The sequence below is a fragment of the Mastomys coucha genome, unplaced genomic scaffold (assembly GCF_008632895.1).
Source record: "Mastomys coucha isolate ucsf_1 unplaced genomic scaffold, UCSF_Mcou_1 pScaffold3, whole genome shotgun sequence".
In the NCBI taxonomy this organism is placed as follows: Eukaryota; Metazoa; Chordata; class Mammalia; order Rodentia; family Muridae; genus Mastomys; species Mastomys coucha.
Window position 1 is genome coordinate 39752516 of NW_022196909.1, and position 15652 is coordinate 39768167.

A 15652-nucleotide genomic window follows, 5' to 3' on the forward strand; every position below is an offset into this window, starting at 1 on the left:
AGGGGAGGGGAGGAGTGTATGTGTGTGTGTGAGGGGGGGTGGGATGTGTGATTCAACTCTTAAGTCTCTTTGAGCCAGGATACCTTGTGGCTTACACTGTCCAGGAGAATGTGGAGTTTGGGTCACTCCTGTGCTCCAGTGAGCTCAGCCCCTTGCAAGTCTCCAGTAACTGCTGAGTCAGGACAGCCGCTGCAAGGGCTGTTAACCTCTGAGGAAAGGTACCCAGGTGCACAGCAGGCTCTGTCCCCAGTGAGCGAGGCAACACCAGTCCCGAGACATTACTTGTAGCACAGGGTTAGGAGGGGGATCCCAGAGACCCTTCCTGTGCCTATAGTGTGTGTGCATTTATTCAGGGGCTTAACGTCTGGGTGCCCGGCAGCCACCTCCCTGGGACTACATACCACAGGGATGCTTTAAAGTCATCTCTCCACCTCTGACAGGACCGAGACACCTCCTTGACGTCATTCCACTAAACAATCCTTGCTTTCAGTCTTAGTGGCTCATTTTCTAATACAGCAGTGCATCAGCACATTACAGCCAGTGTATGTGTGCGTTTCCATTCGTGAGATGAGCAAAAGGTAAAACATGACTTTCTGTCCTGTCTGATGCCCCGCCCCCAGCCCCTGCACCTGCACCTGCCACCACCAAAGGTGATTGAGGGTTCTTCTGAATGGCCGGCTCCTCAAATGCCATTAAACTGCTCTAAGTAAGCACTTTGCCTGTGCGGAGTTCTCTGGCCCAGAAGTCTTCCCCTGTGGATGATTTTGTTCCCAAAGGAGCGTTTGGCATGAGGGTGGGTTGTCACTGCGCCTGAAGACGGAGACCAGGGTTGTTGAGTAGGGCACCCACATAGGGCAAACACCCAGGACAAGAAGTTTCTGACCCCTGAACGCCCACTGAAGTCGGAAAACCTTGTCCTAAGGGACCATCTCAGGCAGTTGTCGACCTTCCAACTGTAGCGACCCCTTAGCACAGTTCCTCATGTCGGGGTGACCCCCAACCATAAAGATATTTCTTTGCTACTTCATAACTATAATCTTGCAGGTTATGAATCATAATTTAAATACCTGCCCTTTCTTTTCTTATTTTTTTTTTAAGATTTGTTTATTTTATTTCTATGGGTACACACAGTGTCGCTGTCTTCAGACACACCAGAAAAGGGCATCGGATCCCATGACAGATGGTTGTGAGCCACCAGGTGGTGGCTGGGAATTGAACTCAGGACCTCTGGAAGAGTAGTCGGTGCTCATAACTGCTGAGCCATCTCTCCAGCCCCTATCTGCACTTTCTAATGGTCCTATGAAAGGGCCATTCAACCTCCAAAAAGGGGTTACAACCCATGGGTTGAGAACCACTGGTCTAGGGGGTACCCTTGGTGCCCATCTTGTTCACAGGTCATTGCTAGTCCCGTGTTTTCATTTGGTGGTTCAGAGTGGCCCCCTTGACACTCACTACACTTAAAGGTCTGTGTGGGAAGGGTAGCCCAAGCTTTCTGTTCGGGCTGTGTCCAAGCTGCGTCTGCCACTCCGTGTGAGCATGTCCCCCCTCTCTCTCTCTCTCTCTCCACAGAACCTGCGAGCCAGAAGCAACAAGGACGCCAAGGACTCAACTACCAAGAACTCCTTGGAAAGTGAGTTCTCTCGGCCAACGAACGGTTCTTTGTGCCTTTGTGATGGCGACCACTTCCAACAGAGGGGTTGTGGCTAGAAAGACAGGCGCCACACCTCATCGGGTCACCACTCTCGTCTTCCCTATTTCTATAGACTTCATCTACTTAAAGTTAGACTTCAAGCAATGAGAGGGAGGAGGAACAGACGTCAGCTTTGGTCACAGCAGGGCAGAAAGGATAAGATCAAGACAAGTCTGTCACTAATGATGATACTCGGAGAACATCGTAGGACTTCTCGGGTACCACGAGCTTCCAAGCTCATCCTGGGGCCATGGGTAAAGGGGGTTGGTTCCATGCCTAATGAAATGTGATCCCTGTGGCCTACATGGTAGAAGGAGAGATCTGGTTCTCAAAGTTACCCTCCAAATTCCATATGCATGCTTATGGAATTTGCATATGCACACGCAAAATAAATTAATCTATGTCTTTAAAAGTCTATATCAAGAGCTAGAGAGATAACTCAGCAGTTAAAAGCCTTAACAGCTCTTTCAGAGCACAGGACCCAGGTTCAGTTCCAGCGCCCACATGTCAGCTCACATAGACACAGTATTTTTCTTTTTTTAAAAAATCACATATTAAGTCAGGCGGTGGTGGCACACACCTTTAATCCCAGCACTTGGGAGGCAGAGGCAGAAGGATTTCTGAGTTCAAGGCCAGCCTGGTCTACAGAGTGAGTTCCAGGACAGCCAGAGCTATACAGAAAAACCCTGTCTTGAAAAACCAAAAAAAAAAAAAAAAAAATCACATATTAATAAAGTCTTGCTGTGAAGACCAGCAAGGTGGCCCACATCTATCATCTATCATCTCAGCATTCAGGAGACACACTGTTTGGGGAAGGAGAATATGCATATTGGATCCCCTGAAACTGGAGTTACAGGTGGTTGTGAGTTTCCTAGCGTGGGTGCTGGGAAGCAAACCCCTGGAAGAGCAACATGCACTCTTAACTGATGAGCCATTCCTCCAGCCCCCTTAAAGTCCCTTTTAAGAATACCATCACATTGTCTCCACTGGCCCTGAAAGGAAGATTTTATTTCTCCTCTTTTATAGGTAATAGTCTAGTTTCTTTTGCTGCAACTGAGTAGAACCACTGAGTAAGAACTGCGTGGTTCATTTTCTTTTATTGGTTTTTGAGACAGGGTCTCACCCTGTGGTCCAGACTTGCCTGGAACTCCCTGCTATCCTTCTGACTCAGCCTCTTATGTACTGGGATTATTGATAAGAGCTACCACACACGTCTTAGTTGAGTACTCCATAAAAAAATAATACTTTATTTGGCCTGGGGCTATAGCTTGGTGGTACCTAGAGTACTTTCTTAGCATACATAGCCCCCTAGGCTCAGTCCCAATGCACACAAGCACACACAGGAAAAGCCCAAAAGGATGAGAAGTTCAAGGTCAGGCAGCTGCATCCAGTAAGGGCACTCTTGCCAGTGGGAACGCCATAGAGTCCCAAGGCCGCACAGGCCATCACACAGCAAGGCAGGCAGGTGTGCCAGAGATAGTTCAAATCGATGGCAAGCTGCCTCCTTGGTACTCCATGCATAGATTAATTCACTCACAGGGCCAGAGCCCAGGCATGTTTCGAAGGGAACATATATCAGCTCTAGACAGCAGATAACGAGGCAACTGCATCATCACATAAAGGGTCCGCGTGGGGCCCGGGATGAATCCTGGGAGGGACCGCGTGCTCAACCTCTGTACGAATCAGAAAGCAGTAAGTTGCCTCTTCTTTGGATTGTTAGGCTGGTGTGAACAGTTAGGGTAGTATGAATAGTTAGGCTGGTGTGAAGAGGAGTTAAGCTGGTGTTAAAAGGAGTTGGGGTGGTGTGAACAGATAGGCTGGTGTGAATAGTGACGCTGGTTGTGAACAGTGAGGCTAGTGTGAAGTTATATTCACTCATGGTTCTCTTCCCTAGAACTCCCCCCTCCCCAGCCCTTCTGAACCCCAGTTTCCCTATCTAAAAAAATAGAGACAGCAGCTGGGCAGCGGTGGCGCATGCCTTTAATCCCGGCACTCAGGAGGCAGAGGCAAGCAGATCTCTGAGTTCAAGGCCAGTCTAGGCTACAGCCAGGACTACCAAAAAAAAGGCAGGGATTAGGAGGGACAGCGGTGTGTACCGTGCAGCGGCTATGGGAGTTATGTAAGTTATGCAAAGAAGTGTGCTTGGAGTATGTTCAGAAGACCCTAAGTGTCTATGTTCACGTGGACAATGTGCATTGCTGTGTAGGAGAAATAAAGATGGCCAGGGTTGGCCTGCGTGTCCCCATTATAAGTCCCAGAGTACCTACCAGATCAAGAGCTATATGTGTACCCCAGTTGGCTTCTGTCCTTCTCGGATCCAGGTGTGTAAAACTTGTCCAGCCACGGACTTTGAGAGCCACATTGGTGTCCTCTATAGGGTAGGATTGGGGCCCTCACCGCCCTCCTTGACAGTCCTAGGCAGCAACCCTTCCACACTGAACCTTTGCAGTGGCTCGGGCCTGAGCAGCACCCCTGAACTCAGCCTATAGTACGGCAGGCAGACAGATGGTCCAGGTTTGGCCGCGCGGCCCTGTAGAGAGGGGGCGGGGGGCCTGCCCTTCCTCTTGGCCTTGAAGCACCGGGAGGTAGCTTTAGTTTGTTTTCTCCACGAGTGGTCACATCTCCCCCTGCCTGTCTCTCCACAGCTCTGCTCTACAAACCTGTGGACCGGGTGACGAGGAGCACGCTAGTCCTTCACGTGAGTCCTCCCAGGGTGGCCTGGGTCCTCTCCCTGACCTCAGGCCAGCTAGAGAAGGCCCCTACACCTGGGTCTCCTGTCTCGAGGCTAACACTGGCCAGTTGCCCACGGCTAACCTGTGCCCAGTTGCTCCATTACCCTTTATTGAGATTGCAGGACCTCCCTGGAGGTTGCTGAGAAGTAATTGTATTCCCAGGTGCCCCCACTGGAACAGACATGGAGGGCAGGGCTCTGTAAGTGGAAACATTGTATCACAGTGAAGTGTGTGAGCTGAGGTTTCATGGAAAACAAGGCAGGGTGGTTGGTGTTGACTCCGAGCCTTGCAGGGTAGAGTACAGCAGGAGACCCACAGCCAGGAGGTTTTCTGTACTGAGACACAAAAAACGAGAAAACAGAAATAACTCCTACCTCGCTGCCCAGGGAAACCCCATTAATAGCATTCATGTTGACAGTCTACCCAAATATTTTGTTCCCCCCCCCATAAGAGAGCTTGTGTGTGAACTAACGTGTGAACATCTTTTTTAATTTCTCAGAAAGTGTCCACTGTAAATGTTCCCACTACTCCCTTCCTATTAGTAACATAGATGGAGTTCATTGTTTCCTTTGGACCCAGGCAGCTTTGCTTGTCTTTTTACAGCCATATGGTATTCCGTTGTGCACAAGGATTTTGCTTTGTAGCTTAAACTGGCCTTGACCTCATGGTCCCTCTGCCCCAGCCTCCTAAGTACTGAGCTTAGAGGTTTATACTACCATAAACAGCTTGGTTATTCTCTATCGTGCTCTGATTGAGTTTTGGGATGGGGCTGGAGAGATGACTCAGCTAAGGTTAAGTACTGCTCTTCCAGAGGACATTAAGCTTGGTTCTTAGCACCTACATCAGGTGAGTCACGGTCACCTGTAACTCCAGTTCCAGGGGAATACGATGCCTCTGAGCTCTGTAAGCAGGCGCTATCAGGGTGACAGATCTTGAAGCATCCAGTCACATCACAGTCATCACAGTCAAGAGCAGAGAGATGATGAATGTGTGTGTGCTGTGGACAGCCGGCTCTCTCTACACTTACACGATTCATAATGCCCTGACTAGGTTTGGCACCGCCCGCAGTGGGCAGGTCATCCCATATAATTAAGATACTTCCCCACAGGGGTACATACAAGCCATCCTGGTCTAGACAACTCCTCATGAAGGTTTGCTTTCTAGATGATTTTAGGATTGTGAAATAGTAACAATTCAGAGATCCTGGCCAGGTAGCCTGTCCATTTGACTCTGAGATACTGTCATCTGCCTATGGCTGTGATTGGTCCAGACATCAGGCATTTATTTGTGTAACACAGAATGCTGATAGAGAAAACAGCTGCCTAGGAGGGATGGGAGAAGAGATGGACCTGCTCGGTCTCTCCAGGTTCTCTTTGTAGTTAGGATTAGGAGTTGAAGGGGGGAGAGGTCTTGTTTCTCTGAATCGGGGAGCTACTTACCATGGGCAGGAACAAAACTGCCCTTGTGGTATACAAGTTAGTAATATTTCTGTCTGATTAGGAAGAAGGGCTGAGGTGCTCATCTGAGGGAAGGGGAACCTGGAGGAACCAGGGCTTTCTCCCAGCCTTGTATAGGCCAGGAGTTCTGGACCATAATCAGTTCTGCCTTCAGGATACCAGCATCAATGGCCAAAGACATTTGGTCATCCCAGCCGAAAATGAAGATGTTACAGGCATCTATCTAGTGCACACAGCAGCCCGCAGTGATACCAAATATCTGTGCCACACAGACCTTTTTATTCCACTATAAAGCGTTCGTCTAGCCCCAACGTTAATAATACCAAGAGCCAGAAACTCTGCCCTAGGTCTTTATAATAACAGCTGCTTCTTACCGGGCTTGTGGGTAAGCCCGCTGTCGAGGCAGGGGGCCCGCTTCCGAGATAGAGCTCACGGAGGTGCTCTTAGAACAGTAGGCCTGCAGCTCTGAGCTGCACTCCATGTGACTGGATGGCTTCACACAGTTGGTCTGTGCCAGTCCCGTTCTCCCTAACTCTAGCCTTCCCACCCGGGGCAGGACTTGCTGAAGCACACGCCGTCCAGCCATCCCGACCATTCCCTGCTGCAAGACGCCCTCCGCATCTCTCAGAACTTCCTGTCCAGCATCAACGAGGAGATCACGCCCCGACGGCAGTCCATGACGGTGAAAAAAGGAGAGGTGAGCGTGTGGGGGGCAGGGGCACGGTGGGGACACAGGGCAGCCTCAGACTCAGGCACAGCACAGGACATGTACTGTTCTTGGGGGGGTCTGTGACTCCGCAGAGCAGAGTGTAGTCACGTATGCAGGACATCAGGGTTAAGTTGAAAGGGTGATCCTGTACTGCCCAGCCACACAGCCCCAGTCCTTGGCCCTCACTCCACGTCCTCAGTCCTGATGCCTGGAACAAATCTCACCGTTCTCCTCATATTGACAAAGCATGAGCTGAGCTCAGGTCCCCCATCTGAAGCAACAGAGAACAGGAGGAAAGCTTGAGGTGTGCCTACAACCTGCCACCTCCTCCTGGGGGTGGCGCTAAAACTGTGAACACTGGATATAAGGTTTTAAATGACAGAGGGAAGGATCCACAGTTCAGGGGCGTGAGTCTGCCTGAGGAAGTTGATATCTTCAGCCCAGAAACTTCATTCTCCTCCTTTCCCCCCTACAACTTCCACTGATGGTGACTTGCTTTTCCGTGTGTCATCAATAAGCGGCCCTTGGCCTGTGTTCTTGCCACCCTTTGAGGGAGGAGCCCAGCACATTGATAGGCATGTACCTTTTCAGGTGGTTGGCATCTGGTGAGTTCCACAGAAGTCCAGGGCAGGGAGCTGCAATCTAACATGAGCTTCCTTTGTCAGAGGTGGTGGTGAAGGTGGGGGAGCAGCTGCCCTATAGTCTCTCAGGCCTTGTGCGTAGACAGGACTGTCAGGCTGAGACAGGGCATGGGAAGGTCATGTGATTGGCTGCGGTTGCCTCTGGGAACCACTTCCTCCTCTTCTGGCTCCCGTGCTTGGTGACTTTTCCTTCCTCCGTCCTTACGTTGACAGGCAGGCTGATCTCGTTTTGTCTTGTCTTAGTTAAGAGTTTCACTGCTGTGAACAGACACCATGACCAAGGCAAGTCTCATAAGGCCAACATTTCATTGGGGCTGGCTTACAGGTTCAGAGGTTCAGTCCATTACCATCCAGACAGGAACATGGCAGCATCCAGGCAGGCATGGTGCAGGAGGAGCTGAGAGTTCTACATCTTCATCTGAAGGCCGCTAGGAGAAGACTGGCAGGCAGCTAGGAGGCGCACACCCGCAGTGACACACCGACTCCAACAAGGCCACACCTTCTAACCGTGCCCCTCCCTGAGCCAAGCATAGACAAACCATCACATCCTCCATGGGCTTTTCGGGGAATCGCTGCTCTACATGTTGAGTTGAAAGTACTTGCTTTCAATTACACGGTCTAACTGGGCTTAATTTCGAGTGAGGCGCCTGGTCACATTTCACTCGGTGGGCCAGTTGGAGCTGAGGAGAAAGAGGAGGGAACCGCCCTTCAGTTCCATTCACCAGACCCATCTGGGCTTCTGTTAAAGCCAACTCGGGCTCCATCCGGTGTCCTGAGGGCTTCCCTGAGCATCTCAGCACTCATAGTCAAGCCCTTCTCTACCTGTTCCATGTCTCTATACTAGGGTAGGGGCGCAGCTCGCTTTCCCGAGCCTCACAGTCTATGACTTACGGAGAGAGCAGTCATTGGCAGCACTCCGGCCCTGTCTGTCCACTCCTCAGTTGTCATTAAGCCCACTGAAAGCGGAAGTGGGACCCTAGCTTTTGTAGCTAGTAACCCCTTGGGGGTGGGGAGTGTGGACTGGAGCAGTTTCCCATCTGGTTGTTCAGGACCTATGGAACCGGGGAAGCATGTCTCATCTGGAGTTCACTGGGCCTTGTACCTGGTTCTCCCCTAAGGCCGCTGGATAAGAGCAGAGCCCACGACTTCCCTATCAGCATCCGCTGTATCTAACTGGGTGATGGATCTGCGTCTGCCAGGATCTCATGTATTGATTGGATGCCCGCTGAAGTCACCCATCCCACCTGGTGCTGTTTCTCTCCGGCCAACTGTTCGTTTAGGAGAGCTTGACCCAAGAAGCAAATGTTTGAGCCCCTTTCCCCTTGCCCCTTAATATATTATTATTATTAATTAATTAATATATTAATCAGTATGTTTGGTCCTGTAGGACTAAAATCTGCTTCTGTATCCCTGTTCAATGTTTAGGATCCCTTAAAAAGAAATATTCAGAGCATTCAAATCAGCTGCCTTAGGGACCGAGGGAAGACAAGATCTCAGGTGGTAGTTAGCAGCTCCCCCTGCATCTGTCCACAGGCCTGGAGCATTAGGGCAGAGTGCTTTATGGAGGCAGGAGCCTGTACCCGCAGAGGAGCTACCCCAGCCGCTAGAGGGAGAGAGGACTAGTCTCAGAGGCTCTGAAAGTTTGCAGTTGTGACTTAACACCCCTTGATCCAGCTCTGTCCGTCAGTGCCTCTGGGGGGTAACTATACTTGTGCCCCCTGGTCCCCAGGCTTGTGGGATCCTCAGCATCCTCCTCAGTATCCTTCCAACAACACGATGCTTGATGCTGCAGTACGGGTGCCAGAAGGCAACCTGCCAACCTCACATTGATCCTCCTCACCCACTGCTCGCCCGTGACATGGGCGTCTGTGCTCTCCAGGGGCAGCAACCCCTCCCCTGGGCCATGGTGAAGCTGAAAGGGTTACGTACTCTCACGCAGATAGTATGAAACAGGTGCGGTGACATGGCGATGCCATCTATGTGGAAGATGGTGCAGACCACCCTTCGTGTCACCAGCCGGGAAAGAACCTGTAAGGCTCCCAGTGGGAAGAGTCGCAGGTGCGAGCCCTGGGCAGCACCTGACCTCTACTCAGTCTGCTGTGATCTCTTCATGCTTCTTAGCCAAGTCTCCCGGCTCCAGAGCTGGCCCTTTTATGGAAGTGTCTAGGCAGTGTTAGAGGTAGTTTCCAAAACTGAATAGAAGCCAGCTACCTCTAGCAGGCCAGAATCCTCGCCCCAATCTGCCAGGAGCGACCCAGGACAGGGAGTCAGGGCTCTCCTCTCGGCCTCTGGATCAGAGGATGTGGCAGACACATTTTCCTTCCAGGCCGAGTCCTGTGAGCTGGTGGGTGGGGGCACACTTGTTTATCCGAATTAACTTCACAGTTAGATAACTAGATCCCTGCTGCTGGGTAATTTCCTCCAAGTGGTTGTTGCCCGTCTGCTTTGAGCTCTGCAGGCTAGGGCTTTGCAGGAGATCGAATGATCCCAGTTCTCTGCCTGGGATCCTGGGGGCCCCTTGTGGAGGGAGGCGGGCAGTGGGTTCCGAAGGTGCTTTGAGGAGGAGCGGTGCCAGAGGAATAGTGCTGACGAGGGCTGAGGGTGAGAGGCAGAGGGGCTTAGAACCCTAGGCTTTCCTGCCGATGCTTTAAAACAGTCAGGGGACTAAGGAAACACACACACACACACACACACACACACACCAGAGGTAGAATACTTTCCTATCATGCTTGAAACTCTAGATTCTGTTCCAGGAGTGGGTGGTGAGCAGAGTTAAGAGAAGAGTGAGAGACAGACAGACACACACACACACACACACACCACACACACACTGCTTGCTGTCATGAACTGGGACACAGTGCCCACAGCCCAAGCAGAGGGATCAGAACTATAAGTGTACCCCAATATCAGAATACGCAAGAGTCCTGGGATCAGCCCTCAGTACCACAAGAGCCCCAGCAAGTGGCACCCAATAGCCCCTGTAAGGCCCTATGGGTATATTGTTTCATTTAATCTTCTCCCCTCCCTTACCCCCCCCCCCAAATGCCACCAAGCAGGTCTTTCCCTCTTCATTTTGTTTCTCCTGTCTGTGGCACTAACGTGGAACCCAGGGTCTTGTATGTGCTGGGCAAGACCTTCGCCATTGAGTTACAGGTCAGCCCTGGCCCCAACCACCCCGTCTGACAGAAACCGAGGCAGAGGTGAAATAAACATGCTGCACCAAGGAGAAAGAGGGTGTATACATTAAGTCCAGAGAGTGTGCTTCTAAATTTAGTCTTCCCCAAGGAGGCCCTGGATGGGCAGGTTCCCTAGCGACACCAGGGGACAGTCTGAGAAAGCAGAGGGAATCCCGGGTCCCCTCACTCCCGGGGTGTCCGGCCATGTCAGCTGCCTAAACAGGCAGCGATGTCCCCTGCAGCTGGTATTTCCTACCTGAATGTAGAGGAGTGCCCCCTCCACATAAAAAATACATATATACCATCATCTATTGCTCTGCCTCACAACCTGGGTACACAGACACCTGCATAGAGTCTCCTGCCAACACACCACACAGAGAAAGCAGGACCACACTGTTGTGTTTTATAAAAAAGAAAAAGAAAAGGGAAAGTGTTTGGCGGAGGTGCAGTATGGTGAGGAGGAAGGAGATGCCTCTGCAGGTCTATCCTGAGGCATCCCTTCCCCCTGAGGAACCAGCCACAGACAGTATAGTATAGAATGGAGTTTGTTTGGGACATGGGGAGGGAAGTTGAGAGGGTCATTGGGACAGAGAAAGGCAGGGGGGTGTGGAAGAGAGAGGGGGAGAATAAAGGCCAGCCGTGAGCATGTGGGGAGAGGGAGGGAAATGGAGAGAGAAGGGACAGAAAAGGAAGAGAAGAAGAGAGGGGAGGGGGCAAGCAGCCCCTTTTATAGTGAGTCAGGCACATCTGGCTGTTGCCAGGTAACTGTGGGGCGGAGCCTGGAAGGAATGCTAACACACACACAAACCAACAGTCTCACACACACTGGAGCATGCACACATCACTGCCAGGTAACTGTGGGGCGGAGCCTGGAAGGAATGCTAACACACATACCAACAGTCTCACACACACTGGAGCATGCACACATCACTGGGTCTCTCCCCCTTTCCTCACACACACACTTTGACCGTGTCAGCCAACCAGCCTTTCTGAGTTACAGACTCTGGATCTGAGTCCAGCAAAAGCCTGGGCTATCTGTCTGTCCTTCAGCTCTGTCTTGGGACAGGGGTAGGGTGACTTTGAGTCAGCAGCTTTTCCTGACCGGCTGGCCTCATGAATTTTTAGCACACTGTAGAGGCCCTTAGCAGGTGTCTCAGCCTTGACCTTGCCTGTGTGCACTTGGAGAATGGAAGCAGGGTAGACCGGAAGCCATTGCCGAGCATCCATATGTATAACCAGGCTGATGAGCACTCCTGAGTCAGGTGTCTCCAGGGCAAAGACTGAGCCTGAACTGCCCATTGATGCCATGTGAACTGGCCCAGCCAGACCTGACTGACCAGAGTCTACACAGGAGCCAGGGTACCAGGGAGGGGACGGAGGAGGCTGCACAGGCGACGATGATTCAGTGGTGGAGGAGGCTTCTTAGTTAATGGTCAGAGGGACAAGGCAGGGGCCTTGAGGCTCTGTGCAGAGTTATGTGAGTCCCCACCTAGCCTCAGTATTTCTTTATCACAAATTCCCCAGTGGAGTATCTGTCCTGGGCCTGTCTTCTCCCCTTCCCTGCAGCCGTTTCCCAGGGGGAAGGAGATAGAGGATGATAGGAGCGAGGCCATCATAGCCACTCCCCGCACTGTAGATCTAGCTAGGCTCAGAGCAGCAGCGTAGAACCCTGGCCTGGCTGACCTCCTAAGCTGTGCTGGAGGAATTTCCCCAAAAGTCAGGGATCTTGACCACAGAGCACGGCACACTGCCACCAGCCTTAAGACTCTGTCCTTGCCTGGGACAGTCCCTGTCCTATAGGACTGGGGATCTCCTTGTCTCGCTCTTCACCCTCTGACCTCTCCGTTCTCTGATTCCCAGTCTCCCTTCTTAGATGCGCTGTTGTTAACGTTTGAGACCACCACCTGTTGTCCCAAGGCTACACGACCTTCCTCCCTTGCTGCTGGGTGCCCTCCTTATTGAGTGGAACTGCCCATACCCTGGGGTTCAGAAGCCAGATCCCATGCTGTTCCTTAAAGCCAGTGACTTGCACCCTCCTTTCACCGACCGGGGTTGGGGTTGGGTGGTGGCAGGGCTGCCTGGGAAGTGCTTAAGGGCCCCGTGACAAAGCTGGAGAGAGGGATTAAGTAACCATTGAGATATCAAGTCTGTCTCTTGGAACCTCTTAAAGCTGGCATGCCATCGAGAGCGCTCAGTACCAGGGGACTCTTGTCTGAACCCACAGCTTCTAGGCTGATCTTAGGGTTCCCTCTGCTGGTTACTGGAAAAAGTTCATTTACTTTGTGTAGAGAAAAGACTGCCACCTCGTGGTCTGGGGACCGCCTGTGTCCTTACTGAGGAAGCAGCCATGTAGTCATTCCCGGGCAGATGTTGGTGCCCCAGGACACTGGTGTATCCCTACCACTAACCTAAAAATCTAGATACCCAGTCTCTAGACTCTACCATCCAGCCCCACACATTTCTTCAGAGGTATATAGTGTTGTGCTGGGGACATAGCTCAGCGGATAAACAGGCAAGGCACACAGACCCAAAGACAAATGCATGGATGCGGCTTCTTGAATCTCGTAGCTACTCTCAACCCAGAATGCCTTCTGCCCTGTGGTGGTGTGTGTGAGAGAGTGAGGGAGTCACGGTCTTTACCGTGCTGCTCGCCTTCTCGTCCTTCCATTATGGACACCAGTCTGTAGAAAATACTTGTCTGTCTTGTGCAAGCCATCAGGTGGCCACAATGAGCTGAGCTGCCTGTGGGGGTGACCTGTATCTCTCTGTGCCAGGGGATGGCAGGAGCCCGGTCCAGACTGCACCAGATTCTAAAGTAGAATGTATAGAGATGGCACAGGGGACTTACCATGCAACCTGCACAGCCCCAGTTCGCTGTTTCTCAGGGGAAGTGGGGATCCAGCTACACCTCTGGCTAGGGTAGGCAGAAGGCTTTCGTGCACTTTGTCGTAAACATACAGATCCTTCCCAGGCAGCACGAAGAGCAGTCAGCCTCTAGGAAGCCTTCCTGAAGCCAGGTGCTTCCCCAGGCTTCTGAACTCCTGAGGTCAATGAGCACGCTGCGCTATGCAGTGCTGCCTTGGGATGGCCTTTCTGGGGCCATTTTCTTATCTTTGAATTGGGCACGGCAGGGGGGGGGGTGCTCACAGTATCAGTACCTCATCCTACCTCTGTGTTCTGCATGGCACGTCCCTTAACCCACATGAGATGTCTGACGTTTTAATACGTTGATGACTTGCCTTACCTTATTGTACCTGCTTAGCCACATCTTGGGCTGTACAAGCGAGGTGAGCTGTCCCCACGGCTCTCAGATGGACTGTTGAGGTACAGAAGGCTCAGGACCTGCAGGGAGACCATTTTCATATTCTTGTCCTTGTCCTTGCCCTAGGCCCTGCCCACCCGTGTCATACATCCTGTGCTGCTCACCTATTCTGTCTGTTGGCTTTGTTTTTAGGCAACAGGTGTCTAGGTACGGGTCACAGGTGTAGTCTAGGGGTAGGCCCACAGCTTCCTGAAGCCTTCAGCATTAGACTCAGCCCATGTTCTCAGCACTGCCTCTTCTCAAAGAATTCCTGGGCCCATTTTCTCAGTACATAAAAGCTGCCCAGTCAGTCCCTGGAGTGCCTCGGACTGGGTTGCTTCAGGGACCCCTTATTCTGCAGGGTGATAAGAGTTCTGGCCTGGTGGGCAAAGAATTCAGCGAGTGACAAACAGAGACGACACAAGGGAGTGTGGTATCTGAGTGCAAGTTGTACAAAGTAAAAAAATCAGACTTCTATAGTATACAGAGAACAGGGCAAACAACAGAAGTCACGTAGGCAGGAGACAGCTACATCAAGGTCAGTGAGAACAAGCAGCCAGGTGCAAGGCAGAGGAACAGTGGTGTCCTTCTTGGGCTACTTTGGTAGCCCCAAGATAAATTCTCTGGGTGTGTCTGAGGCAAGCACCTGAAGGTCTTATACTAGCATTCCTTGGCTGTAACATAGATAATTAGTGACAGAAGCCCTACAACTTCTCCCTGGTTAGTAAAGCAATTCTGCCTTGGGTGGGACTGCTCTGATAATTAGTGCCTGACTGCTAGCTCTAACTCTTGAGACACCCTATCTGGTAAGACAGCTTCTTTGTAACGATTCCAAGCTAATTACAGCTAGGAAATCTATTAGGATCATTGAAACACTGTGGAGGCCAGAAAATAATGTTTAATTTCTGTTTTAGCTAATAACGAAATATTTCTTAGGACACCTTTATGCCTGAGTAAAGAAAGCACGCAGATCTCCCCACAGACTTTAGCAGAGACCAATCTGGAACACATTCAGAGCTAGGAGATGTCAGCGACTGACTACCTCAGGAGACTGACTCCCTTTGAAGAGTACGCCTCGGGTCCATGATCAGGTTTTTAGGCCTGTCACACAGACACAACTGAAGTAGACGAGTGCTGCGTGACACTGGAGTACTGTGTGTGCCTGGGAACAGTCCCTTGACAGGAGCACCCCTTCTATATGACCGATCTCAGGCCAGTGCCTCAGTGAGGCACCGCTCATCCAAAGTGATGTCTGTCTCTGCCCCATCCTCTGGTGTTCTTCTATGAGCCAAGCATCTAGGAAGGACTGGGAATAATCGGCTGAACGAAAGAGATGCCAGCAGCTGCATCTAACAGCTGGCAAGTAAGATAAATAGAACATTTCTGAAACTTAATGTACAGGGAGTGAAAATCCCCAAAGAGGTTACTAGGCAGTCTCCTCACGCCTGCTGAGCCCAGAGGGCCCAGTATCCCCCTTCCCAGCACATCCATCACCCTGACTTCGCCCTGTCCACACTATGCCCACAGCACCGGCAGCTGCTGAAGGACAGCTTCATGGTGGAGCTGGTGGAGGGGGCCCGCAAGCTGCGTCACATCTTCCTGTTCACGGACCTGCTTCTCTGCACCAAGCTGAAGAAGCAGAGTGGAGGGTGAGTGATGTTCGCTGTGCCCTGGCCAAGATGCTGGGGAGGGCGGGTTTCTGACAGATGTGAATAACAATGTTGCCAGACCTCCTGCTCCTTACATATCCGTCTATATGTGATGCCAGGTTCAAAGTCAAGGCTGTCACTAACCATCTGGAGATGTCATAGGGCAGGGCCAGTGACTTGTATTGGCCTCCTGTAATGAGGGGAGGATAAGGTTAGGACTCCTATATTGTTGAAGGAAGCTCTCTTCATAAATCATCTCAGAAGAGTGTGTGTCTGGGGCTGCCCAGCTGGAGCAGG

At 51.5% G+C, this 15652-nt stretch overlaps 1 protein-coding gene across 1 annotated transcript in view; it reads left to right on the forward strand.

The window, feature by feature from the left end:
- Bcr (BCR activator of RhoGEF and GTPase) overlaps positions 1-15652 on the forward strand; it is a 129324-nt gene that overhangs the window by 79344 nt on the left and 34328 nt on the right. The window contains exons 6-9 of the mRNA XM_031348559.1: positions 1570-1630; positions 4336-4388; positions 6436-6576; positions 15234-15355. Coding sequence (XP_031204419.1) covers positions 1570-1630; positions 4336-4388; positions 6436-6576; positions 15234-15355 — 377 coding nt within the window. The remainder of the gene's footprint in view (positions 1-1569; positions 1631-4335; positions 4389-6435; positions 6577-15233; positions 15356-15652) is intronic.